This window comes from Pristiophorus japonicus, chromosome 22, assembly GCF_044704955.1.
Source record: "Pristiophorus japonicus isolate sPriJap1 chromosome 22, sPriJap1.hap1, whole genome shotgun sequence".
NCBI classification, from domain to species: domain Eukaryota; kingdom Metazoa; phylum Chordata; class Chondrichthyes; family Pristiophoridae; genus Pristiophorus; species Pristiophorus japonicus.
This window is the reverse complement of record NC_091998.1, coordinates 65,575,729-65,603,589: the sequence shown is the minus strand read 5'-3', so window position 1 is coordinate 65,603,589 and position 27,861 is coordinate 65,575,729. Positions and strand designations below refer to the sequence as shown.

General features: G+C 49.6%; 1 protein-coding gene across 3 annotated transcripts in view; it reads left to right on the top strand.

The window, feature by feature from the left end:
• grk5l (G protein-coupled receptor kinase 5 like) overlaps positions 1–27,861 on the top strand; it is a 275,766-nt gene that overhangs the window by 166,380 nt on the left and 81,525 nt on the right. For all 3 annotated transcript variants that reach the window (XM_070866320.1, XM_070866318.1, XM_070866319.1), the window contains exon 3: positions 890–1,002. In XM_070866320.1, the coding sequence (XP_070722421.1) occupies positions 890–1,002 (113 nt within the window). The remainder of the gene's footprint in view (positions 1–889; positions 1,003–27,861) is intronic.

Below are 27,861 nucleotides of genomic sequence, written 5' to 3'. Positions count from 1 at the left end.
GGCGTGAACATAGCCGTGGAAGAGAGGCAGGCGGTCGGGCTGAACGACCCCCTCGACCGCCCGTATAGGTGCATACATTACAACATCCAAGTACCAGGATGGTAGAAGGTGAACTAGATGGACCTTGATCTTTTTTCATCTCGCATTTGCTATGTTTTGGGGGCTGCCAGACTGCATTAATATCCCAGTCCCCGTGTTTGTTCCTTTTGGCACTATTGTCAAGATATTTTATCTCGAAGCTGCAAGGACTATCAGATCGGGATTTGTTTTCTGCGGCTTAGCTGTTATTCTTTACGGGTATTTGCCTCAATTCCTTCTTTTCTCAATCAACATAACAAAAAAAAAACAGATTATCTGGTCATTACCACATTGCTGTGTGTGGGAGCTTGCTGTGCGCAAATTGGCTGCCGCGTTTCCCACATTACAACAGTGACTGCACTCCAGAAGTACTTCATTGGCTGTAAAGCGCTTTGAGACGTCCGGTGGTCGTGAAAGGCGGTATATAAATCCAAGTCTTTTTTTTCTAGATCTTGCTGCCAAATCCCAGCCATCCACACCGCCAGAACCCAGCGGGAAGCGGAGAGTCAGCCCAAGGGGGCTCTCTCCGCTGCCGTGGTGAGAGCGCCTGGAGCTGGCTGAGCGCTTGTCCACGATTGGCGTGACTCGCCTCGCGTTGGAAACAGATGCCACTGAGAGGCGCAAAAAATTCAGAAACGCAAAGAGGGCCTCAGAGCATAAATGGAGCAGTTACCAATTTGGAGCGGCACTGCACATAAAGCAAACTGCAGTCTGAGTGGCTGCAGCAGCTCACATTATATAAGCTCAATTCCCCAAAGCGTAAAGGAAGCAAACCAGGAAATAAAATGTTTTTCTTTCAATTGTCTTACAGAACGAGACTACCTCTGCTTGTGTAACAAACAGCCAATTGGGAGGGAACTTTTCCGGCAGTTCTGTGAGACGAAGCCAGATCTAAAGCGATGCATCAAGTTCCTCGACACTGTGGTAAGACATAAATGTTCGAAATGAACTGGATCAACTGGGCTTGTAGTCACTGGAGTTCAGAAGAATGAGAGGGGATCTCATAGAAACGTTTAAAATTCTGACAGGTTTGGACAGGTTAGATGCAGGAAGAATGTTCCCGATGTTGGGGAAGTCCAGAACCAGGGGTCACAGTCTAAGGATAAGGGGGAAGCCATTTAGGACCGAGATGAGGAGAAACTTCTTCACCCAGAGAGTGGTGAACCTGTGGAATTCTCTACCACAGAAAGTTGTTGAGGCCAATTCACTAAATATATGCAAAAGGAGTTAGATGTAGTCCTTACTACTAGGAGGATCAAGGGGTATGGCGAGAAAGCAGGAATGGGGTACTGAAGTTGCATGTTCAGCCATGAACTCATTGAATGGCGGTGCAGGCTAGAAGGGCCGAATGGCCTACTCCTGCACCTATTTTCTATGTTTCTATGTTTTTATCTATCTTCATTAGAGCTGGACACGCGTAGTATAACGGTCTCTGAGGGCCCTGCACGAAATGTAGTCCCATATTATAGTGCCCACCTCTGATTTGGTATCGGCATGGCGCTAAAACACAAGCGGTCAGAACGATAGACTCACACTGTTGCAATAGCGAGTGCTCTTCTGCATCTGGAGTTCACGATGGATTGTTAGAGACAAGTCAAGCTTGAGAGAGGCAGCGGCCTATAAAAGGCTCAGCAGTCCGGGGAGCGTCGAGAGAGGCAGCGGCCTATAAAAGACTCAGCAGTCCGGGGAGAGTCGAGAGAGGCGGGAGTCGAGAGAGGCAGCGGCCTATAAAAGGCTCAGCAGTCCGGGGAGCGTCGAGAGAGGCAGCGGCCTATAAAAGGCTCAGCAGTCCGGGGAGCGTCGAGAGAGGCGGGAGTCGAGAGAGGCAGCGGCCTATAAAAGGCTCAGCAGTCCGGGGAGCGTCGAGAGAGGCGGGAGTCCAGAGAGGCGTGACTTGTGCAGCTCCAGCTGAGAGAAGTCAAAAAAGAAGTAGAAAGAAATCAAAAGGTGACGTCACAGCCAACGTGGTAAGTGATTGGCTGCTGATTGGTGAGTAGTTTTTCTTTTTCTTTTAGTCAGTAACTTTTAACATTGTTGTCGGCAATTTAAGTGTATCTAAGGGTTAAGTCATGGCAGGACAGCTCGGTCACGTGATATGCTCCTCCTGTACCATGTGGGAACACAGGGACAGCACCAGTGTCCCTGACGACTACATGTGCGGGAAGTGTGTCCACCTCCGGCTACTGACGGTCCGCGTTGCGGAGTTGGAGCTGAAGGTGGATTCACTCTGGAGCATCCACGATGCTGAGAATGACGTGAGTATCACGTGTAGCGAGTTGGTCTTACTGCAGGAGAAGGGTCCACAGCCAGCGAGGGAATGGAAGACCAGCAGGAAGAGTAGTGCAAGGAAGGTAGTGCAGGGGTCCCCTGTGGTCATCCCACTGCAAAACAGATACACCGCTTTGAGTACTGTTGAGGGGGATGACTCATCAGGGGAGGGCAGCAGCAGCCAAGTTCATGGCACCGTGGCTGGCTCTGTTGCACAGGAGGGCAGGAAAAAGAGTGGAAGAGCGATAGTGATAGGGGATTCAATTATAAGGGGAATAGATAGGCGTTTCTGCGGCCGCAACCGAGACTCCAGGATGGTATGTTGCCTCCCTGGTGCAAGGGTCAAGGATGTCTCGGAGCGGGTGGAGGACATTCTAAAAAGGGAGGGAGAACAGCCAGTTGTCGTGGTGCACGTTGGTACCAATGACATAGGTAAAAAAAGGGATGAGTTCCTACGAAATGAATTTAAGGAGCTAGGAGCTAAATTAAAAAGTAGGACCTCAAAAGTAGTAATCTCGGGATTGCTACCAGTGCCACATGCTAGTCAGAGTAGGAATCGCAGGATAGCTCAGATGAATACGTGGCTTGAGCAATGGTGCAGCAGGGAGGGATTCAAATTCCTGGGGCATTGGAACCGGTTCTGGGGGAGGTGGGACCAGTACAATCCGGACGGTCTGCACCTGGGCAGAATCGGAACCAATGTCCTCGGGGGAGTGTTTGCTAGTGCTGTTGGGGAGGAGTTAAACTAATATGGCAGGGGGATGGGAACCAATGCAGGGAGATAGAGGGAAACAAAAAGGAGGCAAAAACAAAAGACAGAAAGGAGATGAGGAAAAGTGGAGGGCAGAGAAACCCAAGGCAAAGAACAAAAAGGGCCATTGTACAGCAAAATTCTAAAAGGACAGAGGGTGTTAAAAAAACAAGCCTAAAGGCTTTGTGTCTTAATGCAAGGAGTATCCGCAATAAGGTGGATGAATTAACTGTGCAAATAGATGTTAACAAATATGATGTGATTGGGATTACGGAGACGTGGCTCCAGGATGAGCAGGGCTGGGAACTCAACATCCAGGGGTATTCAACATTCAGGAAGGATAGAATAAAAGGAAAAGGAGGTGGGGTAGCATTGCTGGTTAAGGAGGAGATTAAGGCAATAGTTAGGAAGGACATTAGCTTGGATGATGTGGAATCTATATGGGTAGAGCTGCAGAACACCAAAGGGCAAAAAACGTTAGTGGGAGTTGTGTACAGACCTCCAAACAGTAGTAGTGATGTTGGGGAGGGCATCAAACAGGAAATTAGGGGTGCGTGCAATAAAGGTGCAGCAGTTATAATGGGTGACTTTAATATGCACATAGATTGGGCTAACCAAACTGGAAGCAATACGGTGGAGGAGGATTTTCTGGAGTGCATAAGGGATGGTTTTTTAGACCAATATGTCGAGGAACCAACTAGGGGGGAGGCCATCTTAGACTGGGTGTTATGTAATAAGAAAGGATTAATTAGCAATCTCGCTGTGCGAGGCCCCTTGGGGAAGAGTGACCATAATATGGTGGAATTCTGCATTAGGATGGAGAATGAAACAGTTAATTCAGAGACCATGGTCCAGAACTTAAAGAAGGCTAACTTTGAAGGTATGAGGCGTGAATTGGCTGAGATGGATTGGCGAATGATACTTAAGGGGTTGACTGTGGATGGGCAATGGCAGACATTTAGAGACCGCATGGATGAACTACAACAATTGTACATTCCTGTCTGGCATAGAAATAAAAAAGGGAAGGTGGCTCAACCGTGGCTATCAAAGGAAATCAGGGATAGTATTAAAGCCAAGGAAGTGGCATACAAATTGGCCAGAAATAGCAGCGAACCTGGGGACTGGGAGAAATTTAGAACTCAGCAGAGGAGGACAAAGGGTTTGATTAGGGCAGGGAAAATGGAGTATGAGAAGAAGCTTGCAGGGAACATTAAGACGGATTGCAAAAGTTTCTATAGATATGTAAAGAGAAAAAGGTTAGTAAAGACAAATGTAGGTCCCCTGCAGTCAGAATCAGGGGAAGTCATAACGGGGAACAAAGAAATGGCGGACCAATTGAACAAGTACTTTGGTTCGGTATTCACGAAGGAGGACACGAACAACCTTCCGGTTATAAAAGGGGTCGGGGGGTCTAGTAAGGAGGAGGAACTGAGGGAAATCCTTATTAGCCGGGAAATTGTGTTGGGGAAATTGATGGGATTGAAGGCCGATAAATCCCCAGGGCCTGATGGACTGCATCCCAGAGTACTTAAGGAGGTGGCCTTGGAAATAGTGGATGCGTTGACAGTCATTTTCCAACATTCCATTGACTCTGGATCAGTTCCTATGGAGTGGAGGGTAGCCAATGTAACCCCACTTTTTAAAAAAGGAGGGAGAGAGAAAACAGGGAATTATAGACCGGTCAGCCTGACATCGGTAGTGGGTAAAATGATGGAATCAATTATTAAGGATGTCATAGCAGTGCATTTGGAAAGAGGTGACATGATAGGTCCAAGTCAGCATGGATTTGTGAAAGGGAAATCATGCTTGACAAATCTTCTGGAATTTTTTGAGGATGTTTCCAGTAGAGTGGATAAGGGAGAACCAGTTGATGTGGTATATTTGGACTTTCAGAAGGCGTTCGACAAGGTTCCACACAAGAGATTGATGTGCAAAGTTAGAGCACATGGGATTGGGGGTAGTGTACTGACATGGATTGAGAACTGGTTGTCAGACAGGAAGCAAAGAGTAGGAGTAAATGGGTACTTTTCAGAATGGCAGGCAGTGACTAGTGGGGTACCGCAAGGTTCTGTGCTGGGGCCCCAGCTGTTTACACTGTACATTAATGATTTAGATGAGGGGATTAAATGTAGTATCTCCAAATTTGCGGATGACACTAAGTTGGGTGGCAGTGTGAGCTGCGAGGAGGATGCTGTGAGGCTGCAGAGCGACTTGGATAGGTTAGGTGAGTGGGCAAATGCATGGCAGATGAAGTATAATGTGGATAAATGTGAGGTTATCCACTTTGGTGGTAAAAACAGAGAGACAGACTATTATCTGAATGGTGACAGATTAGGAAAAGGGGAGGTGCAAAGAGACCTGGGTGTCATGGTACATCAGTCATTGAAGGTTGGCATGCAGGTGCAGCAGGCGGTTAAGAAAGCAAATGGCATGTTGGCCTTCATAGCAAGGGGATTTGAGTACAGGGGCAGGGAGGTGTTGCTACAGTTGTACAGGGCATTGGTGAGGCCACACCTGGAGTATTGTGTACAGTTTTGGTCTCCTAACCTGAGGAAGGACATTCTTGCTATTGAGGGAGTGCAGCGAAGGTTCACCAGACTGATTCCCGGGATGGCGGGACTGACCTATCAAGAAAGACTGGATCAACTGGGCTTGTATTCACTGGAGTTCAGAAGAATGAGAGGGGACCTCATAGAAACATATAAAATTCTGACAGGGTTAGACAGGTTAGATGCAGGAAGAATGTTCCCAATGTTGGGGAAGTCCAGAACCAGGGGTCACAGTCTAAGGATAAGGGGTAAGCCATTTAGGACCGAGGTGCGGAGGAACTTCTTCACCCAGAGAGTGGTGAACCTGTGGAATTCTCTACCACAGAAAGTTGTTGAGGCCAATTCACTAAATATATTCAAAAAGGAGTTAGATGAGGTCCTTACTGCTAGGGGGATCAAGGGGTATGGCGAGAAAGCAGGAATGGGGTACTGAAGTTGAATGTTCAGCCATGAACTCATTGAATGGCGGTGCAGGCTAGAAGGGCCGAATGGCCTACTCCTGCACCTATTTTCTATGTTTCTATGTTTCTATCTATGACAAAAATGGCAAAAATACTGCGAATGCTGGAAATCTGAAATCTGAACAGAAAATGCCAGAAATACTCAGCGGGTCAGGCAGCGTCTGTGGAGAGAGAAACCGAGTTAACGTTTCAGGTCGATGACCCTTCGTCAGAACTGGAAAAAGTTAAAGATGTAACAGGTTTTAAGCAAGTGTAGGGGCAGGAAACGGGGAGAGGGGAGGGAAGAACAAAAGGGGCAGGTGTGTGATGGGGTGGAAGGCAGGAGAGAGTAAGTAACAAAAGGGATGGTGGTGTGAAGCAAAAGGAGATGGTAATGGGACAAGTCAAGAAACGAAAGATGGGTCTAGAGGAGTTGTGTAAATGGCAGCAGTAGAATCATTACTGGCATCTACTCCCCTCACACACTCTAATTTACCTATCTCTGAACTTGCAGCACTCCGTTCTCTCAGCTCCCACCCTGACATTTCCATTAAACCCGCTGACAATGGCGTGCTGAGATAAGAGGAGGCGACATCTCCGTCACCTCCTCCTACCTGCCCCTGGACCTCGACCCCACCACTGAACATCAAGCCATCGTTTCCCAGGCTGTCTCTGACCTCATCTCCTCTGGAGATCATCCCCCCCGCAGTCCCCCGACCCCGCACAGCCTGCTTCTGCCTTCTTCCCAAGATCCACAAACAGGACTGCCCCGGTAGACCCATCGTTTCAGCCAGTTCTTGCCCCACGGAACTTATTTCTTCCTATCTCGACTCTCTTTGTCTTTCTCCTCTTGTCCGTGATCTTCCAATCTACAGCTGTGACTCTTCCAACAGCCTCCACCACTTTCACAATTTCCATTTTCCTGGCCCGAGTCGTCTAGTTTTCACCATGGACGTCCAATCCCCATCTCCACCTCCATCCTATACCAGGAGTGAAATTAAGAAACACTTCTACACACACAAGGTGGTAGAAGTTTGGAATGGCAATTAATGCTCGCTCAATTGTTAATTTTAAAATAACTTCTCCATTGAGCAGAGGCCCAACCAGTCCCCATCCACCACCATCCTCTGCCTTTTGAACAACTTCTCCTTTAACTCTTCTCACTTCCTCCAAATAAAAAGTGTTGCTATGGGAACCCATGGGTTCTGGCTACGCCTGCCTGTTCGGCGATACGTGGAATATTCACCTCTTTTTCTGCTACATTGATGCCTGTGGAACGTGGAATTGTCAGAATAGATGTGATGGAAGGGGAGAAACTGGGAGGGTGGTGCCACTTCCTGCTCTCACCCAAAATTGAAAATGTTCATCAACTTTGCTTCCAATTTCCACTCCTCTCTCACCACTCCCACTCTTCCCTTCCTCGAACATAGGAACAGGGGTAGGCCATTCAGCCCCTCGAGCCTATTTCGCCTCGGAATGAGATCATAGCTGATCTGTGACCTAACTCCATATGCCCGCCTTTGCCCCATATCCCGTAATACCTTTGGTTAACAAAATGCTATCAATCTCCAATTTAAAATTAACAATTGACCTAGTATCAATTGTCTTTTGCGGAAGAGAGTCCCAAACCTCTACCACCCTTTGTGTGTAGAAGTGTTTCCTAATTTCATTCCTGAAAGGCCTGGCTCTAATTTTTAGACTGTGCCCCTAGTCCTAGACTCCCCAACCAGCGGGAATAGTCTCTCTATATCTACCCTACCTGTTGCCCTTAATATCCTGAAAACATAGATCAGATCGCCCCTTAAGCTTCTAATTTCTAAGGAATACAACCCTAATTTGTGTAATCTCTCCCGTATCTTAACCCTTGGAGTCCGGGTATCATTCTAGTAAACCTACGCTGCACTCCCTCCCAGGCCAATATACCCTCCCTAAGGTGTGGTGCCCATAACTGCTCACAGTGCTCCAGGTGTGGTCTAACCAGGGCTTTGGACAGCTGCAGCATAACTTCCACCCCCTTGTATTCTAGTCCTCTAGATGTAAAGGCGATCATTTATTATTTTCTGTACCTGTTCATGACATTTTAATGATCGATGTACCTGAAGCCCCAAGTCTCTTTAGATCTCCACTGGTTTAGCTTTTCACTATTTAGAAAGTTCCCTGTTCTATCTTTTTTAGGTCCAAAGTGGATGATCTCACATTTCCCTACATTGAAATCCATTTGCCGCAGTTTTGCCCATTCACTTAATGTATCAATATCGACTTCCCTATTTTTATTTCTGGTGATGCTCGGTCAAGTAATGCCTACTATAAGGGCACTGACTCTCACAGCAACCATGATTATACTTCATCCCAACCCGCTTCCTGTAAGGACACTATTCTCCCAATTTCATCTGTTCTGACAATGTCACGTTCCACACCGGTGCTTCCGTCTTCCTTTTTCCCCTCCACCGTGGTCGACAGTGCCCTCGACCGTGTCCATCCCATTCCCTGCACTTCTGCCCTCACCCATTCCCCTCCCTCCCAGAACCACCATAGGGTTCCCCTAGTCCTCGCCTTCCACCCCACCAGCCTCCACATTCAACGGATCATCCTCCGTCATTTCTCCCACCTCCAGCACGATGCCACCACCAAACACATCCTTCAATCGCCATCTCTTTGAGGCTTCTGAAGGGACCGTTCCCTCCGCAACACCCTTGTCCATTCTTGCATCACCCCCTCCCCTTCCCACGGCACCTTCCCATGCAAGCGCAGGAGATGCAACACCTGCCCTTTTACCTTGTCCCTTCCCACTGTCCAGGGCCCCAAACACTCCTTCCAGGTGAAAACGCGATTTACACATATTTCTTTCAATACTGTATTCGCTGCTCACCTCTACATTGGGGAGACCAATGATTGGGTGATCGCTTTGCTGAACACCTCCGTTCAGTCCGCAAGCGTGACCCTGAGCTTCCGGTCGCCTGTCACTTTAATTCCCCACTCCACTCCCACTCCGACCTCTCCGTCCTCGGCCTCCTACACTGTTCCAATGAAGCTCAACGCAAGCTCGAAGAACATCACCTCATCTTTTGTTTAGACACCTTACAGCCTCTGGACTCAACATCAAGTTCAACAATTTCAGACCATAACCTCTGGCCCCTATTTTTTGAACAGATGGTACTGATTCTGCTATTCCCATTTCCACCTCCTCTAGACCCATCTTTTGTTTCTTTATTTGTCCCATTTCCATCTCCATTTGCCTCGCACCATCATTCCATTTGTCATTTAATCTCTCCTGCCTTCCACCCAATCACAGACCTTCCCTTTTGTTCTTTCCTGTCCACTCCCTTTCCCTGCCCGTACACTTGCTTAAAACCTGTTGCATCTCTGACCTTTTCCAGTTCAGACGAAAGGTCATCGACCTGAAACGTTAACTCTGTTTCTCTCTCCTGATCTGCTGAGTATTTCCAGCATTTTCTGTTTATATTTCATTTTTGACTGACTTGAAGTTCTTTGATAAAGTATAAGAGAGGGTTGATGAGGGTAGAGCGGTTGATGTTCTGTAAATGGACTTTCAAAAGGTGTTTGATTAAGTACCACATAATAGACTTATTACAACTACTGCTCTTTTAAGAACATAAGAAATAGGAGCAGGAGTAGGCCATACGGCCCCTCGAGCCATTTAATACGATCATGGCTGATCCGATCATGGACTCAGCTCCACTTCCCTGCCCGCTCCCCACAACCCCTTATCCCCTTATCGATTAAGAAACTGTCTATCTCTGTCTTAAATTTATTCAATGTCCCAGCTTCCAAAGCTCTCTGAGGCAGCGAATTCCACAGATTTACAACCCTCTGAGAGAAGAAATTTCTCCTCATCTCTGTTTTAAGTGGGCGGCCCCTTATTCTAAGATTATGCCCTCTAGTTCTATTCTCCCCCGTCAGTGGAAACATCCTCTCTGCATCCACCTTGTCAAGCCCCCTCATAATCTTATACGTTTCGATAAGATCATCTCTCATTCTTCTGAATTCCAATGAGTAGAGGCCCAACCTACTCAACCTTTCCTCATAAGTCAACCCCCTCATCCCCGGAATCAACCGAGTGAACCTTCTCTGAACTGCCTCCAAAGCAAGTATATCCTTTTGTAAATATGGAAACCAAAACTGCACGCAGTATTCCAGGTGTGGCCTCACTAATATCCTATACAGCTGTAGCAAGACTTCCCTGCTTTTATACTCCATCCCCTTTGCAATAAAGGCCAAGATGCCATTGGCCTTCCAGATCCCTTGCTGTACCTGCATACTATCCTTTTGTGTTTCATGCACAGGTCCCGCTGTACTGCAGCACTTTGCAATCTTTCTCCATTTAAATAATAACTTGCTCTTTGATTTTTTTCTGCCAAAGTGCATGACCTCATCCTTTCCAACATTATACTCCATCTGCCAAATTTTTGCCTGCTCACTCAGCCTGTCTATGTCCTTTTGCAGATTTTTTGTGTCCTCCTCACACATTGCTTTTCCTCCCATTTTTGTATCATCAGCAAACTTGGCCACGTTACACTCAGTCCCTTCTTCCAAGTCGTTAATATAGATCCTAAATGGCCGCCCCTTTATTTTGAGACTGTGCCCATGTTTTTGATATATAATAATGACCCGGACATGGGTACCCAGGGCATAATTTCTAAGTTTGCAGATGATAGGAAACTCGGAAATGTAGTAAACAATGTGATGGATAGTAACAGACGTCAGGAGGACATGAACGGGTGCAATGGGCAAACACATGGCAGATGAAATTTAATGCAGAAGTGATACATTTTGGAAGGAGGAATGAGGAGAGGCAATAGGAACTAAATGGGACAATTTTAACGGGGTTCCTGGAACGGAGAGACCTGGGCATGTATGTACACGAGTCTTTGAAGGTGATAGGACATGTTGAGAAGGCTGTTAAAAAAGCATATGGGATCTTTAGCTTTGTAAGTAGTGAAATCAAGTACAAAAGAAGAAAGTTATGCTAAATCTTTATAAAACACTGGTTAGGCCGCAGCTGGACTATTGTGTTCAATTCTGGGCACCACATTTAGGAAGAATGTGAAGGCCATGGAGAGGGTGTAGAAGAGATTGACCAGAATGGTTCCAGGGATGAGGGGCTTCAGTTCCGTGGACAGACTGGAGAGGCTGGGGTTGTTCTCCTTGGAGCAGAGAAGGTTAAGGGGAGATTTGATAGAGGCGTTTAAAATCATGAATAGTTTTAATAGAGTAAATAAAGAGAAACAATTTCCGGTGGTAGTAGCGTTGGTAGCAGAGGTCAGAGAATTGAGGTGATTGGCAAAAGAACCAAAGGCGACAGGAGGAGAAAAAATACGCAGCGAGTTGTTGTGATCTGAAAGGGTGGTGGAAGGGAAGATATTTACGGGGCTATGTGAATAGAGCAACAACTATTTGTATTTATATAGTGCCTTTAATGTAGTGACACGACCTAAGGCGCTTCACATGAGTATTATGAGACAAAAAAATTGTCACCGAACCAAATAAGAAGAAATTAGCGCAGGTGACCAAAAGCTTGGTCAAAGAGGTAGGTTTAAGGAGCGTCTTAAAGGAGGAAAGAGAGGTGGAAAGATTTAAGGAGGGAGTTCCAGAGCTTGGGGCCCAGGCAACAGAAGGCACGGCCGCCAATGGTTGAGTGATTATAATCAGGGATGCTCAGGGGGGCAGAATTAGAGGAGCGCAGACATCTTGGGGGGTTGTGGGGCTGGAGGAGATTACAGAGATAGGGAGGGAGCGAGGCCATGAAGGGATTTGTAAACAAGGATGAGAATTTTGAAATCGAGGCATTGCTTAACCGGGAGCCAATGTAGGTCAGCGAGCACAGGGGTGATGGGTGAGTGGGACTTGGTGCGAGTTAGGACATGGGCTGCCGAGTTTTGGATCACCTCTGGTTTAGGTAGGGTAGAATGTGGGTGGCCAGCCAGGAGTGCGTTGGAATAGTCAAGTCTAGAGGTAACAATGGCATGGATGAGGGTTTGGTCAGCGGATTAGCTGATGCAAGGACGGAGACGGGTGATGTTACGGAGGTGGAAATAGGCGGTCTTAGTTATGCTGCGGATAAGTGGCCGACAGCTCATTTCAGGGTCAAATATGACACCAAGGTTACGAACAGTGTCAGATAGAAGTTAGGGAGAGGGATGTTTGTGATTAGGGAACGGAGTTTGTGGCGGGGACCTAATATTCAATTGAAGAAAATTTCTGCTCATCCAGAACTGGATGTCGGACGACCAGTCTGACAATTTAGAGACCGTGGAGGGGTCGGGAGAAGTGGGGGTGAGGTAGAGCTGGGTGTCATCGGCGTACATGTGGAAACTGACGCTGTGTTTTCGGATGATGTCACCAAGGGGCAACATGTAGATGAGAAATAGGAGGGGCCAAGGATAGATCCTTGGAGGACACCAGAGGTAACGATGTGGGGCGGGAAGAGAAACCGTTGCAGGTGATTCTCTGGCTACGATTAGATAGATAAGAATGGAACCAGGCGAGTGCAGTCCCACCCAGCTGGACGATGGTGGAAAGGTGTTGGAGGAGGATGGACTGGTCAACCGTGTCAAAGGCCGCAGACAGGTCCAGAAGGACGAGGAGGGATAGTTTACCTTTGTCACAGTCACAAAGGATGTCATTTGTGACTTTGATGAGAACCGTTTCGGTACTGGGGCGGGGCGGAAACCGGATTGAAGGGATTCAAACATGGAATTGCGGGAAAGATGGGGATGGATTTGGGAGGCGACAACACGTTCAAGGACTTTGGAGAGGAAATGGAGGTTAGAGATGGGGCAGAAGTTTGCAAGGATGGAGAGGTCAAGGGTTTTTTTTTGAGGAGAGGGGTGATGATGGCAGATTTGAGGGAGGAGGGGGGGTGGGACTAATCGGATCGCTTTTCAAAGAGCAGGCATGGGCGATGGGCCGAATGGCCTCCTGTACGGTATCATTCTGTGATTGTGGGTTCCTGTTAAGGGAGCTTCACCATTCCTGATCTAAGCATGTGTCTGGGCATCAATAGTTTTGTTTAGAAGATTTTTTTAATATCCCAGCACTGGTATCCTTCACCTCAATGAGCACATCCATCATCATCATCATCGTAGGCGGTTCCTCGAACGAGGATGACTTGCTTCCACATGGGTTCACAGATGTTTCAATGAAGGACCCGACGTTCCAGTCCTGAACTCCAGTTGAAGGGTGGAAGATGCCTGTGCGTGGATTTTTTTAACGTGTGGTGACCGTTGCACACCAGCCACCACACGGGCTTGACAGAGTTAGGTCTTGGTCCAGTGGCAAGGGTTAACCAGGGCAACTGGAGACCTGCTCTGCTGCAAGGACTTAACATGTGGTGACCATTGCACACACATATCGCAGTGTGGGCTGGCCCGTGCTGCCCCTGGGCCCTCGGACCCTCACCTCTTCTGGACCCCCTACCCTCATTTGCTGCACCTCCGCCACAATCTCTCGCCGCTCTTCCACCAGAAACATTCGCTGCACCTCCGCCAGGATCTCTCGCCGCTCCTCCGCCACAAACATTCACCACACCTCCACCACAATCTCTCACAAAATCTCTCACCACTAGTGTATATAAACTTTAGCAAAGCTTTTGATAAGGTCTCACGTGGTAGACTGGTCATGAAGGTTAAAGCCCATGGGATCCAAGGCAAAGTGGCAAGTTGGATCCAAAATTGGCTTCGAGGTAGGAAGCAAAGGGTAATGGTTGATGGATGTTTGTGTGACTGGAAGGATGTTTCCAGTGGGGTTCCGCAGGGCTCAGTACTGGGTCCCTTGCTTTTTGTGGTATATATCAATGATTTAGCTTTGAATATAGGACACACAAACAGTCAACAAAGACCTCAGTGCTAAAGGCACCCAGGAGAATTGGAACACCCAGCTATTTTTTAAATATTTGCATATTATTAAACCTCAAGGTGTTGCTGAAACCAGCTCTGCCATTGTAAAACAGGTTATGCAATTCTAGAACCGCTGGGACTGGAGCAGTGTAGGACTTGTCAGTAAAGTCATGGGGCTGGATTTTAGGCGCTTCAGTTTTCGGGGCGAAAACGGAGGCAGGGCGGGAAAGTTACTGGCCGGGAATAGTTTGTGCTTTAGTCTGGAAGTTTCGGCATCTGGGCCCTGCGTCAGGGGGCGCAACGCAAAGGGAGCATTGTACACTTTTCGTGGCACAAGGATGGGAAACTCCCGAGCTAAAGTGCCGGGTCGTGTGCAGTCTGAGAGCGGCCTGTAGTGCGGGGGGAGGGGGGCACCTTAAAAATCTCCACAATAACATTCCCAAACATTGCCCACGTCTCCACAACACAAATTGCAAAAAAATTAAAAGAACAAACACTCGCACTTACCTTCGGAGTACATTACCTTCCTCACCACCGCCGGCTATGCAGCTGCGATCTCATTGAATGGCGGAGCAGGCATGAGGGGCCGAATGGCCGACTCCTGCTCCTAATTCTTATGTTCTTATGTGTCTTCCCTGAGGTGGTCAACTTGTACCTTCGTTTTTTTAATTTATTCAATCATGGGCGTCGCTGCAAGGCCGGCATTTATTGCCCATCCCTAATTGCCCTTGAGAAGGTGGTGGTGAACCATCTTCTTGAACCGTTGCAGTCCGTGTGTTGGGCGGGTTTGGGCGTTGGGTGGGTTTGGGTTGGGTTTGGACGAGGTTGGGTTTGGGTGTTGGGTGGGTTTGGACGAGGTTGGGTTTGGGCATTGGGTGGGTTTGGGCATTGGGTGGGTTTGGACGAGGTTGGGTTTGGACGAGGTTGGGTTTGGGCATTGGGCGGGTTTGGACGAGGTTGGGTTTGGGCGTTGGGCGGGTTTGGGCATTGGGTGGGTTTGGACGAGGTTGGGTTTGGACGAGGTTGGGTTTGGGTGTTGGGTGGGTTTGGACGAGGTTGGGTTTGGGTGTTGGGCGGGTTTGGGTGTTGGGGGGGTTGGGTTTGGGCATTGGGTGGGTTTGGACGAGGTTGGATTTGGACGAGGTTGGGTTTGGGTGTTGGGCGGGTTTGGGTGTTGGGGGGGTTGGGTTTGGGCATTGGGTGGGTTTGGACGAGGTTGGGTTTGGACGAGGTTGGGTTTGGGTGTTGGGCGGGTTTGGGTGTTGGGGGGGTTGGGTTTGGGCATTGGGTGGGTTTGGACGAGGTTGGGTTTGGACGAGGTTGGGTTTGGGTGTTGGGCGGGTTTGGGTGTTGGGGGGGTTGGGTTTGGGCATTGGGTGGGTTTGGACGAGGTTGGGTTTGGACGAGGTTGGGTTTGGGCATTGGATGGGTTTGGACGAGGTTGGGTTTGGGCGTTGGGCGGGTTTGGACGAGGTTGGGTTTGGGCATTGGGTGGGTTTGGGCATTGGGTGGGTTTGGACGAGGTTGGGTTTGGACGAGGTTGGGTTTGGGCATTGGGCGGGTTTGGACGAGGCTGGGTTTGGGCGTTGGGCGGGTTTGGGCATTGGGTGGGTTTGGACGAGGTTGGGTTTGGACGAGGTTGGGTTTGGACGAGGTTGGGTTTGGGCGTTGGGCGGGTTTGGGCATTGGGTGGGTTTGGACGAGGTTGGGTTTGGACGAGGTTGGGTTTGGGCGTTGGGCGGGTTTGGACGAGGTTGGGTTTGGGCGTTGGGCGGGTTTGGACGAGGTTGGGTTTGAACGAGGTTGGGTTTGGACGAGGTTGGGTTTGGGCGTTGGGCGGGTTTGGACGAGGTTGGGTTTGGACGAGGTTGGGTTTGGACGAGGTTGGGTTTGGGCGTTGGGCGGGTTTGGACGAGGTTGGGTTTGGGCGTTGGGTGGGTTTGGACGAGGTTGGGTTTGGGCATTGGGTGGGTTTGGGCATTGGGTGGGTTTGGACGAGGTTGGGTTTGGGCGTTGGGTGGGTTTGGACGAGGTTGGGTTTGGGCATTGGGTGGGTTTGGGCATTGGGTGGGTTTGGACGAGGTTGGGTTTGGGCGTTGGGCGGGTTTGGGTTGGGTTTGGGCATTGGGTGGGTTTGGACGAGGTTGGGTTTGGGCGTTGGGTGGGTTTGGGCATTGGGTGGGTTTGGACGAGGTTGGGTTTGGGTGTTGGGCGGGTTTGGGCATTGGGTGGGTTTGGACGAGGTTGGGTTTGGACGAGGTTGGGTTTGGGCGTTGGGCGGGTTTGGACGAGGTTGGGTTTGGACGAGGTTGGGTTTGGACGAGGTTGGGTTTGGGCGTTGGGCGGGTTTGGACGAGGTTGGGTTTGGACGAGGTTGGGTTTGGACGAGGTTGGGTTTGGGCGTTGGGCGGGTTTGGACGAGGTTGGGTTTGGGCGTTGGGTGGGTTTGGACGAGGTTGGGTTTGGGCATTGGGTGGGTTTGGGCATTGGGTGGGTTTGGACGAGGTTGGGTTTGGGCGTTGGGTGGGTTTGGACGAGGTTGGGTTTGGGCATTGGGTGGGTTTGGGCATTGGGTGGGTTTGGACGAGGTTGGGTTTGGGCGTTGGGCGGGTTTGGGTTGGGTTTGGGCATTGGGTGGGTTTGGACGAGGTTGGGTTTGGGCGTTGGGTGGGTTTGGGCATTGGGTGGGTTTGGACGAGGTTGGGTTTGGGCGCTGGGTGGGTTTGGGCATTGGGTGGGTTTGGACGAGGTTGGGTTTGGGTGTTGGGCGGGTTTGGGCATTGGGTGGGTTTGGACGAGGTTGGGTTTGGACGTTGGGTGATGCCACCCATATGCTGCGCTGCCTCTTGCGACCCACCTCCCCCAGTGCGCAGCCCGTGCGCGGTCTCTACAATGTAAAAGCTGGCGAGCGGTCTGCGCGGGATCTCTCCGAGCACAGCGCTGTCCCGCGCGCGCTCTTTAACGGGAACTCTGACTGCAGGCCTTTTGGAGCTACGCAAGCTCATTTACCAGAGGCTCCCACACAGCACCCGGGGACTGGCTGTGCTCCAATCTATGTTTGGCTTGCGATACGAAACCTCAGCCCCTGTCGCAAGAGGATATCCCAACTTTTGTTGCTTGTGTGAGCGGGCGGCAGCCAGTTCGACATGGGTCCACACCCAGCGTGCCAGCCTGCAGGCTCACGTCAGGCTGCGAAACCTTGCGCTTCCAGGATTGTGTATGTCCTTTCACAGGAGCCTGTCACTCTTGGCCAGACGCATGGACTGATGCTTTCTGCAGCAGGCTCCGTGCTGTGATTTGTGCATTTTTTTTTGTCTGAGCTGTGTTAAATCAGTATTTGTGTACTTTGATATTCTGCCATGCAAATATTTCCCTTCATCATAACCTCAAGGGCATTTGGCAGGGCTCAGCGCTCTGCATTAACTACGCTCCGAATGCTGCTACCTGAGAGATTACTGCCCTCCCACGTTACATTAGAATTAAAGCCCATGGGATCAAAGGGACGGCGGCAGCATGGATACAAAATTGGCTCAGGGACAGAGAGCAGAGATCGGCGGTGAACATTTGTTTTTCAGACTAGAGGGAGGCATGTAGTGATGTTCCCCAGGGCTCGGCATTAGGACCACCGCTCTTTTTGATGTATATTAATGACCTGGATTTGGGCATACAGGGCATCATTTCAAAGTATGCAGCTGACACCAAACTGTCGTAGACAGCGAGGACGGTCGGAGCAGACTTCAGGAAGACACCGACAGACTGGTGAAATGGCAGATGAAATTTAACGCAGAGAAGTGTGAAGTGATGCATTTTGGTCGGAAGAATGAGGAGAGGCAATATAAACGGAATGGTCCAATGTTAAAAGGGGGTACGGGACCAGAGAGGCCTGGAGGTGTACGTACACAAATCCTTGAAGGTGGCAGGGCATGTTGAGATGGCTGTTTAAAAAAAAAAGCATTTGGGATCCTGTGCTTACTTCATAGAGGAATAGAATACAAAAGCAGGGAAGTTTAGCTAAACCTGTATAAGACATTGGTTCGGCCCCAGCTGGAGTAATGTGTCCAATTCTGGCACCGCACTTTAGGAAGGATGTGAAAGCCTTAGAGAGGGTGCAGAGGAGATTGGCCAGAATGGTACCAGGGATGAGGAACTTCAGTTACGTGGAGAAGCTGGGGTTGTTCTCCTTGGAGCAGAGAAGTTTAAGGGGAGATTTGATCGAGGTGTTCAAAATCCCGAGGGGTTTTGATGGCGTAAATAAGGAGGAACTGTTTCCAGCGGGAGACGGGGCAGTAACCAGAGCACGCCGACTGTAGGTGATTGGCAAAAGAACTGGAGGCAACATGAGGAAACATTTTTTTACACAGCGAGTTGTTGTGAGCTGGAATGCACTGCCTGGAAGCACATTCAATAGCATCATTCAAAAGGGAATTGGATATATCCTTGAAGGGAGGGAAAATACAGGACTATGGGGAAAGAGCCTGAGAGTGGGACTAATCGGATGCTCGTTCAAAGAGCCAGCACAGGCACGATGGCCCGAATGGCCTCCTGTGCTGTATCATTCTACGATTCTATTTTGTCAGTCTTAACTCTTGCACACTCAGCCACTTCCCAAGTTGCCGCATTTTTGTCCAACGTGTCTCTCTGTAAGTGTTGGCCTGGCCAAGGCCCTGAGGCTGAGGAGTGATGGGTAGCTGGCCTGCTTTGCAAACTGACGCCAGCTGGAACTGTCCGTTCTTGGGTCGCAAGGCCTGGCTGGTGTGATTGACTTCTCCTGATGTACATCAAATTACGCAGTTCAATTACAGCACAGCAACAGGCCATTCGGCCCATGTGGTCCGTGCTGGAGTAAATGCTCCACATAAGCCGCCTCCAACCCCTTTACAGCTAACCCTATAAGAAAAGAAAGGCAGAAAGACTTGCATTTATTTAGCGCCTTTCACCACCACTGGATGTCTCAAAGCGCTTTGTCGTAGTGCAGGCTCGAAGGGCCGAATGGCCTACTCTTGCACTTATTTTCTATGTTTCTAGTCAATGAAGTACTTTTGGAGTGTAGTCGCTGTTGTAATGTGGGAAACACAGCCACCAATTTGCACACAGCAAGCTCCCACAAACAGCAATGTGATAATGACCAGATAATCTATTTTTGTTATGTGGATTGAGTGATAAATATTGGCCCAGGACACCGGGGATGAATTAATACCTCCACTTAGTCTCTCTATGCAGTGTAACTCAGATCTGATGAACAAACCATTGTTCAGAGTCATTTTTATTTCTGTTGCTCAGCCAACAGTTTTTTCTAAATGCTCCCTGCACCCCCCATCCCGCCCCCCCCCCCCAACCTTTCCTTCCAACACTACTCATCAAATTAGTTAGTGGGACTGAAGCTGCATTCACCCGGCTTCACGCTTCGAGGTCTGTTTTGAAAGCTCATTGGTGCCATTACCCTCGAGTGTTCGTGGAGCCATGTCGGCAGGGTATCCAGAAAGGAGCCTCACCCAAGACATCTTCAAAGTGACCGATGGAGAGCGAAATATCATGGGCCGGATTTCCCGGCCCCTCTGCGCTCCGTTTCTCGCCCCGGAGCGGGGGCAATGGCGGGGGTGAGGTTCTGGGCGGGCGGTCAGCCTCCAGCGCCCCGCGGCGATCCTCGGGTCCGGTTTAGCGGCGGCGCGGAGCAGCACGGCCCGGAAGAGCTGCTCCCGGTGTGTAACGCCCCTGGTCGCGACACCGGCGCGAGTTTTGTCTCCCGCCTGACCCATCCGCCCCGCAGCGCGCCCCGCAGTGACCGCCCGGGAAATCAGGGCGGGCCCACCATCCCGACAGCGAGGAGGTGGGTAATGGGCTCCTGAGGTAAGGGCGATGGTTCTTTTAATTGTTTTTACGATTTGTGTTGTGTTGCAGTGGGCAATGTTTTGGGAATGTTTTTGTGGGGGGGTGGGGGGGGTTTTAGGTGTCCCCTCCCGCCCCCATCTCCCCCCCACCCCCCCCATCGCCCCCCACTCCCGGCGTCTCTGGGAGCGCTCCCGGCCCGGCTCTTTAGTTTGGAAGTTTCCCATCCTAACGCCCCGAGAGAGGGGTACAACGCCTCCCTTAGCGCTGCGCCCCCTGACTCAGGGCCCAGCTGACCAATGTTACTGACTGAGCCGCAAACTGTTCCCGGGCGCTAACTTTCCCGCCCCGCCGCCATTACCGCCCCGAAACCATCAAAGCCGAGAATCCAGCCCCATAACTCTTGCCACCCCCTCCGCGCCGCTGGTGGGCAGCAGAATGCCTACAGGGCCCTGAGGGAGTTGTTCCTGGCATGGTGATGCCAGCTGTGATTCAGGCACACAGTGACTTGGCATGGGGGAAACTCCAGCACTGAAAATAACGCCGGGGAAAAAAATAAAATCCATTTGGGCTTGATTGACAGCGGGTAGATTTAGTGCAGGTCACTCGGTGGGACAAAGTGCAGCAGAGGTTTTCAGGTGCAGAGTCGAGGATGTAAGAAATTGTGAATTGGAAGAAATAACGAGAGCAAAAAGTCTCCAGACTGGTGTTAGATTTCATGGATTCATTCCATGGTACTCTTGCTAAAGCTACTTGACAAGGTCCCACACAAGAGATTGGTGTGCAAAATTAAAGCACATGGTATTGGGGGTAATGTATTGACGTGGATAGAGAACTGGTTGGCAGACAGGAAGCAAAGAGTATGGATAAACAGGTCATTTTCAGAATGGCAGGTAGTGACTAGTGGGGTACCGCAAGGTTCAATACTGGGACCCCAGCTATTTACAATATACATTAATGATTTAGACGAAGGAATTGAGTGTAATATCTCCAAGTTTGCAGATGACACTAAGCTGGATGGCGGTGTGAGCTGCGAGGAGGATACTAAGAGGCTGCAGGGTGACTTGGACAGGTTAGGTGAGTGGGCAAATGCATGGCAGTATAATGTGGATAAATGTGAGGTTATCCACTTTGGGGGCAAAAACAGGAAGGCAGAATATTATCTGAATGGTGACAGATTAGGAAAAGGGGAGGTGCAACGAGACCTGGGTGTCATGGTACATCAGTCATTGAAAGTTGGCATGCAGGTACAGCAGGCGGTAAAAAAAGCAAATAGCATGCTGGCCATCATAGCGAGGGGATTTGAGTATGGGAGCAGGGAGGTCTTACTGCAGTTGTACAGGACCTTGGTGAGACCACACCTGGAATATTGTGTACAGTTTTGGTCTCCTAATCCGAGGAAGGACGTTCTTGCTATTGAGGGAGTGCAGCGAAGGTTCACCAGACTGATTCCCGGGATGGCTGGACTGACATATGACGAAAATCTGGATTGGCTGGGCTTATACTCACTGGAATTTAGAAGAATGAGAGGGGATCTCATAGAAACATATTCAATTCTGACGGGATTGGACAGGTTAGATGCAGGAAGAATGTTCCCGATGTTGGGGAAGTCCAGAACCAGGGGTCACAGTCTAAAGGTAAGGGGTAAGCCATTTAGGACCGAGATGAGGAGAAACTTCTTCACTCAGAGAGTTGGGAACCTGTGGAATTCTCTGCCACAAAAAGTTGTTGAGTCTAGTTTGTTGGACATATTCAAAAGGGAGTTTGATGTGGCCCTTACGGCAAAAGGGATCAAGGGGTATGGAGAGAAAGCAGGAATGGGGTACTGAGATTGCATGATCAGCCATGATCTTATTGAATGGTGGTGCAGGCTCGAAGGGCCAAATGGCCTGCTCCTGCACCTATTTCTATGTTTCTATACCATCAGTTAAATGGTCCCGTCCCTATCCTACACCAGGCCCACCCTAAAAAGAGAATAAAAGAAAGAGCTAAAATGCAGATGGTGAAGATAAGAACTGTTCGTGCCCCCAGCGGTCTGACCGATCGGGACTAGTACCAGCTACTTGTCATGGTCGTATGTCTATGATTGTGTGTTGTGTTTGACTATATTTGAACTACCGCTCCTCCCTTAATAAAATGCCTCATGACTCCTCGGACCCTCGGGTATGTGTGTGTGGCCTGTGATCCTAATCTTACAGGGAGGCGGGGAAGCCACCAGCACCAGTCCAAGCCGAGAGGAATGCCCTCTGTGTCAGGTAGTCGAGGCCAAGCGGGCACATTTCCCCCCCTGCACTGTCCAGCCCGGAGAGTTAAGCGTCCATTTTGGGTGATCCTCGAGCCACGGGGAAGGGTTTGGACCAGGACACATGCTTGACCCACCTCCAGAGCAGAGAAAGCGAGGCAAACCATGAGAGAAATAGGGATGGAGTAGAGTGGGGCGGGTGCATGTGATTATATAAAAAAATAAGCAATGACCTCATTTTGTCTCCTGCACCTAGTAGTCCTGCACACTGAACCTTGGCCTTTTATTGAGATTGCTCCATTTGGAAACGGGCCATTGCAGTTGATCCAAGGTCTAATGGGAACACCGAGCGAACTGAACATTCTTACCTCAGTACAACGTGTGTGCACAGGCAGAAGGTGGATTAAAGCACTGATGCTTCGATAAGAATGGTTTATACTGAAGATGCGCCAGTGTAAAGCCAGTCCTGCCCTTGGGTTGAGAGTGCTGCGATTTTTGAGGTTCGAGCTCTGCACCACTCGACGTTCGTTCGGCCGCTGTGCCCTCGAGGGTTGTCAAATGCTTGTTGCTGTGTTTATAGTGCCGAGAGGTGTCCATGGTGAGCTGGCCTTGGATTCAGCTGAACAGGCCCCAGGCCTTTGATGTTATTCTCTGTCCCACATTGCGCATTTAGGGCGGGATTCTCGGCTTTGATGTTTTCGGGGCGGTAATGGCGGCGGGGCGGGAAAGTTAGCGCCCGGGAACAGTTTGCGCCTCAGTCAGTAACATTGGTCAGCTGGGCCCTGAGTCAGGGGGCGCAGCGCTAAGGGGGGCATTGTACCCCTCTCTCGGGGCGCTAGGGTGGGAAACTCCCGAGCTAAAGAGCCGGGCCGGGAGCGCTCCCAGAAACGCTTGGTGGGGAGGGGGGGGCGTTGGGAGGGGGGGGGGGAAACCTGAGAAAAAACACAAAAACATTCCAAAAACATTGCCCACTGCAACACAACACCAAAACACCAATCGCAAAAACAATGTAAAAGAAGAAACCATCACCCTTACCTCAGGAGCCCATTACTCACCTCCCCGCTGTCGGGATGGTGGGACCGCCCTGATTTCCCGGGCGATCACTGCGGGGCGCGCTGCGGGGCGGACGGGTCGGGCGGGAGACAAAACTCGCGACCAGGGGCGTTACACACCGGGCGCAGCTCTTCCCCACGGTGCTGCTCCGCGCTGCCGCTAAACCGGACCCGAGGATCGCCGCGGGGCACTGGAGACTGACCGCCTGCCCAGAGTACCTCACTCCCACCATTGCCGCCGCTCCGGGGCGAAAAACGCGCTTTGCTGTGGCGGATGCAATTTGTTGCCGCTACAACCAGCATCAAATGGTGCGGCGATTTAACTTTGACTGGGGTTTGGCATTCTACACACGGGAAGCTTTTACTCTGTTGTTCCACTGGGGGGAGAGTGCTTTCATGCACAAGGAAAGAGGGTGAGGGGGCGGGAGTTGTGGGACTGAAGGGGAACTCGCCCCGTGTTGCTGCCATGGGGTAAGCTGGTTTGACGGATGCCGGGGAGAGTGTCCCTAACTTGCCGAGCTTGTTCTACAGGAGAATATCAAAGAGTAGGGCGAAAAGGGAAAGAAAAACTGCAAGAATAGTCTACTGCTGCTCTAGCCTGAGGCCAGTACTGATGACGTCAACCTATTGTCGGTCTCTGATTGTAGACTTACATTTTTTGCACGAATTATAATCATTCACGGCCCCAGTAATATAATTAACTCAGTGTGGTGTTTGCTTATCTGCAGGGCAGGCCGTGCGTTAATCGTACATCATGGCGTGCAGACAGCCTTCACTAAAAATCATTGTTAGCAATCATTTTATTTCTGTAGCTCAGCCAGCAGTTCCATCATTTACTTATAATTCTCCCCCTGCCCCCCCCCCCCTCCCCTTCTCCCCCTTTCCTTCAATACTGCTGGCTATGCTCAATGTACATCAGTTTATCTGGTCGTTATCACATTGCTGTGTGTGGGAGCTTGCTGTGCGCAAATTAGCTGCTGTGTTCCCCACATTACAACAGTGACTACACTCCAAAAGTACTTCGTTGGCTGTAAAGCGCCTTGGAACCCCTGCACCTTCAGCTCCTTGCCCATTCTATCCTGGCATGCACCACTGGCTCTCCATGCCCCCCTGCCACCCCCCCATAGCTGTTGACCCGTGGTTACATTCTCAGTGATATGGACATCCTGATTGCTAGTAAAGGGACTTTTTTTTTTGTCCAGACAGCTCCAAACTAACAATGGGAGTTCTGCACGTGGGCAGTCGTTGCTCCAAAGCCTCAAGTCCTGTCGTTTTGGCCTTCCTTCTCCCTCTCTACATCCAGTATAGATTGAACCTCGTTCTGCTGCTCCTCCAATGGCTCCGTTGAGTTTATCCGATGTCTAACTGAGCCATATCAGTCCAACAAGGCCCCAGGTTGAATTACTCTCTGCAACGAATTAGTTGATGGGACCTGGCTCCGTCGGCTCCCTGGCAATCATAGAGCTTGCGTCAATTCACCCAAGATCACTTAGGCAAGATGTAAGAAAGGAAAACTGGTGCCATGGGAACACATCTCCGGGGAGGAGGGAAGATGAGGAAATAGACATGGAAAAATAAGCAAGCCCAAGAAATAAAAGGTAGCCATAAATGGAAAAATATCATTCTGGAAACACATAACAAGGGAGACAGTCCAGTCAGCATTGTGGAGACCCTTCACATATATATAAAAGAAAGACTTGGATTTATTCAGCTCATTTCATGACCATCGGACGTCTCAACACGCTTTACAGCCAATAAAGTACTTTTTGAAGTGTAATCACTGTTGTGTATGGAGAAAGAGTCAGACTGAACACTGTGAGCTCAAAGTAAAGTGTGACCTTAAGTCTTTTATTGCAGGTCTCCAGATTGCCTCTCCAACCTGTGAAGCCTCCTTAAATACCTGTGCTCCCAAGGGATTATGGGATCCCTTAGGACTCCAGGGGATGAGCCCTCTGGTGGCTGTACAGAGTAAATACAAGTCCACATATATAACAACTGTGGTAATGTGGGAAACCCAGCAGCCAATTTGCACACATCAAGCTCCCACAAACAGCAATGTGGTAATGATCAAATGATCTGTTTTGTTATGTTGATTGAGGGATAAATAGTGGTCAGGACACTGGGGAGAACGCCCCTGATCTTCTTCGAAATAGTGCCATGGGATCTTTTACATTCGCTTGAGCAATCAGACGGGTCTCGGTTTAAAGTCTCATGCTAAAGAGCATCATTGAGCAAATACCAGATTCAGGTTGCTTCTCAACATTCATCCTGCTGTCTATTTTGGTATTCGTCAATCTTTTGTTTCGAATAGCTGCGTCAATGATGCTCTTTAGCATGGTTTCAGAGATGCATCTACTGTAGTCTCTGAACCGCTTTCACTGCTTAACTTCAGCCAATGAGGGTTAAAGGACAGATCAAAAGAGCTTGTATTGCTGCTGTCGAAGCAGTTCTGAGCTGGACTTTAATGCTGTAATTTTAGCTCCGGTCACTTAGTCAGAGAAAGAATCTTCTTGCTTTTGAGAGGGTATAGAAGTGAGCAGAAAATGTGCATCAGGGTATCAGCAATCTGAGTTAGGAGCAAGGTTAATGAAGTTCGACTTGTTCTCTTTGGAATAGGCAAAGCCTATAACCAAGTTTTCAAGATTGACGTGTTCATTCTGGTGCTGAGTTCAAACCTGAATTGGTGCAGGTATTTGGGGATATGGGGTAAGGGGGATATGGGGTAAGAGGGATAGTCTGGTGGAACTTATTCATGCAGAGAGCAATATAGCTGAGAAATAAGTTAGCAGAAAAGCTCTTTGAAGCAGACACTATGGGCTGCATTTTCCGCTGATGTCCGCCTCTGTTTTCGCAATGGCGGTGAGGTGTTCTGGGCGGACAGCCAGTTTCCAGCGCCCCGTGGGGGTTTCGGGGCCAGTTTTGCGGGGGGCAGGGAGCAGTATTCTCCCGGAAGAGTTGAGCCGGTGTGCAACGGTCCTGGTTGTCTCACCGACTCGCTTTCGGACTCCCGCCCGACCCGTATGCTCCACAGCGCGCCCTGCTGGGACCGCCTGAAAAAGCGGGCGGTCTGACCTATACCGACTGCAGTGAGGTGGGTAATGTCCACCTCAGGTAAGTGTGTTTGTTTCGTCTATTATTTAGTTTTTGCGATTCATGTTGTGGTGACGTGGGCTATGTATTGGGAATGTTTCTGGTGGTGTTTTTCACGTTTTTTTTTCTTCCCAGGCCTCGCTCCCAGGCCGGCTGTTTAACTGGGTATCTTCCCATGCTCAGCCGGCCTAGTGCCCCTAGAGAGGTGTATAACTCCTCCCTTAGCGCTCCGCCCCACACTCGCGGCCCAGCTGCCCAATTTACTGACTGAGGCACAAACTTTACCGGCCCGAAATTATCAAATCCGAAAATCCAGCCCATGGAATTCAAGAGGCAACAGATATGCTTTTGGAGAGAGAAGGGATATGGGAAGAGGGCAGGTCAGTGCTATCAAGAGTAGTCAAAATAGCCAAATAGTCTATTCATGCTCCCTAAAAGTCTTCTGTTGTTAGTTTTCCCGACGGTTTGATGGTGAAGTCTATCAAGGCTTGAGGTATTCATGAACCAGGAGTTCTATTAGCATTGGAACTTTAGATAAGGTCACTGATGAAGAAATGTATTGAACGTTTGGTACCAGTGATGTTCAACTTCATTGCACTGGTGCCTTGGTCCTGTTCAGTGCTCGTGGTTCTGTATTTAGGGCGATTTTATATTATTAGTGTGGTGGTGGAGGGAGGCATTTAATGGGAGACCTTGAGATACAATTGCCACTCTCTCTACTTTTCTTCGGGAGTCTGTCGCTGGGCTCTTCCTCGCTCGGGATCCACCAAAGGTTATGCGTGAGATGTCAAGGGCCTCACAGACTGCCAGCACCGTAACTCCACTGTCAGGCAGCATTAGTTAAACCCAGGCCCCGGCTGCTCTCTCAGGTGGACGTAAAAGATCCCATGGCACTATTTTGAAGAAGACCAGGGGAGTTATCCCCGGTGTCCTGGCCAATATTTATCCCTCAATCAACGTAACAAAAACCAGATTATCTGGTCATTATCACATTGCTGTTTGTGGGAGCTTGCTGTGCGCAAATTGGCTGCCGCGCTTCCTACATTACAACAGTGACTGCACTCCAAAGAGTACTTCATTGGCTGTAAAGCGCTTTGAGACGTTCGATCGTCGTGAAAGGCGTTATATAAATCCAAGTCTTTCTTTATTAGTGTCACACACATTATAGAAGCCAGGGACCCGCACACGTGCCAAGCTCTGCACTACGACATTTTCAGGCCAGGTCTAGAGTTCCAAAGGCTGCTGAGGGCGAGACTTGCCTGTGGATCCCTGGTTGTCCAGGAGGGCTCTTGTTGCTATTCCTTTGCCAACGTCAGTTTAAAATGTAGGCGTACCCCGTGTCACTGCTAATCCTGGCGAACATTGGTGCCTAGCGACTAAACCAAGAGTTACTCAAAGCAGGTTTCTGAAAAGAATATCATGGTGTTGATCAAACTTTGCACAGTGCAAACTTTGCGAGCAGCGAGCCTGGGGTGAGGTGTGTACCTGCTTACTGACGAGCCTGCGGTGCAGGTTTTGCGTTCACTATTATTATACGCAGAACCCGTCGGAATCACGCAGCCGACTCGATTGGCAATCAGCACCAAGGCAAATGATGAGAATTACTGGCTGGTGCTCAGGCAGAGGTGCAGGCAGGCTGGAACATCAGCTGGCACTACTGCTTTATCACCGACAGGCACCGTGTCAGTGGATTTGGCTGTTGCTGTACA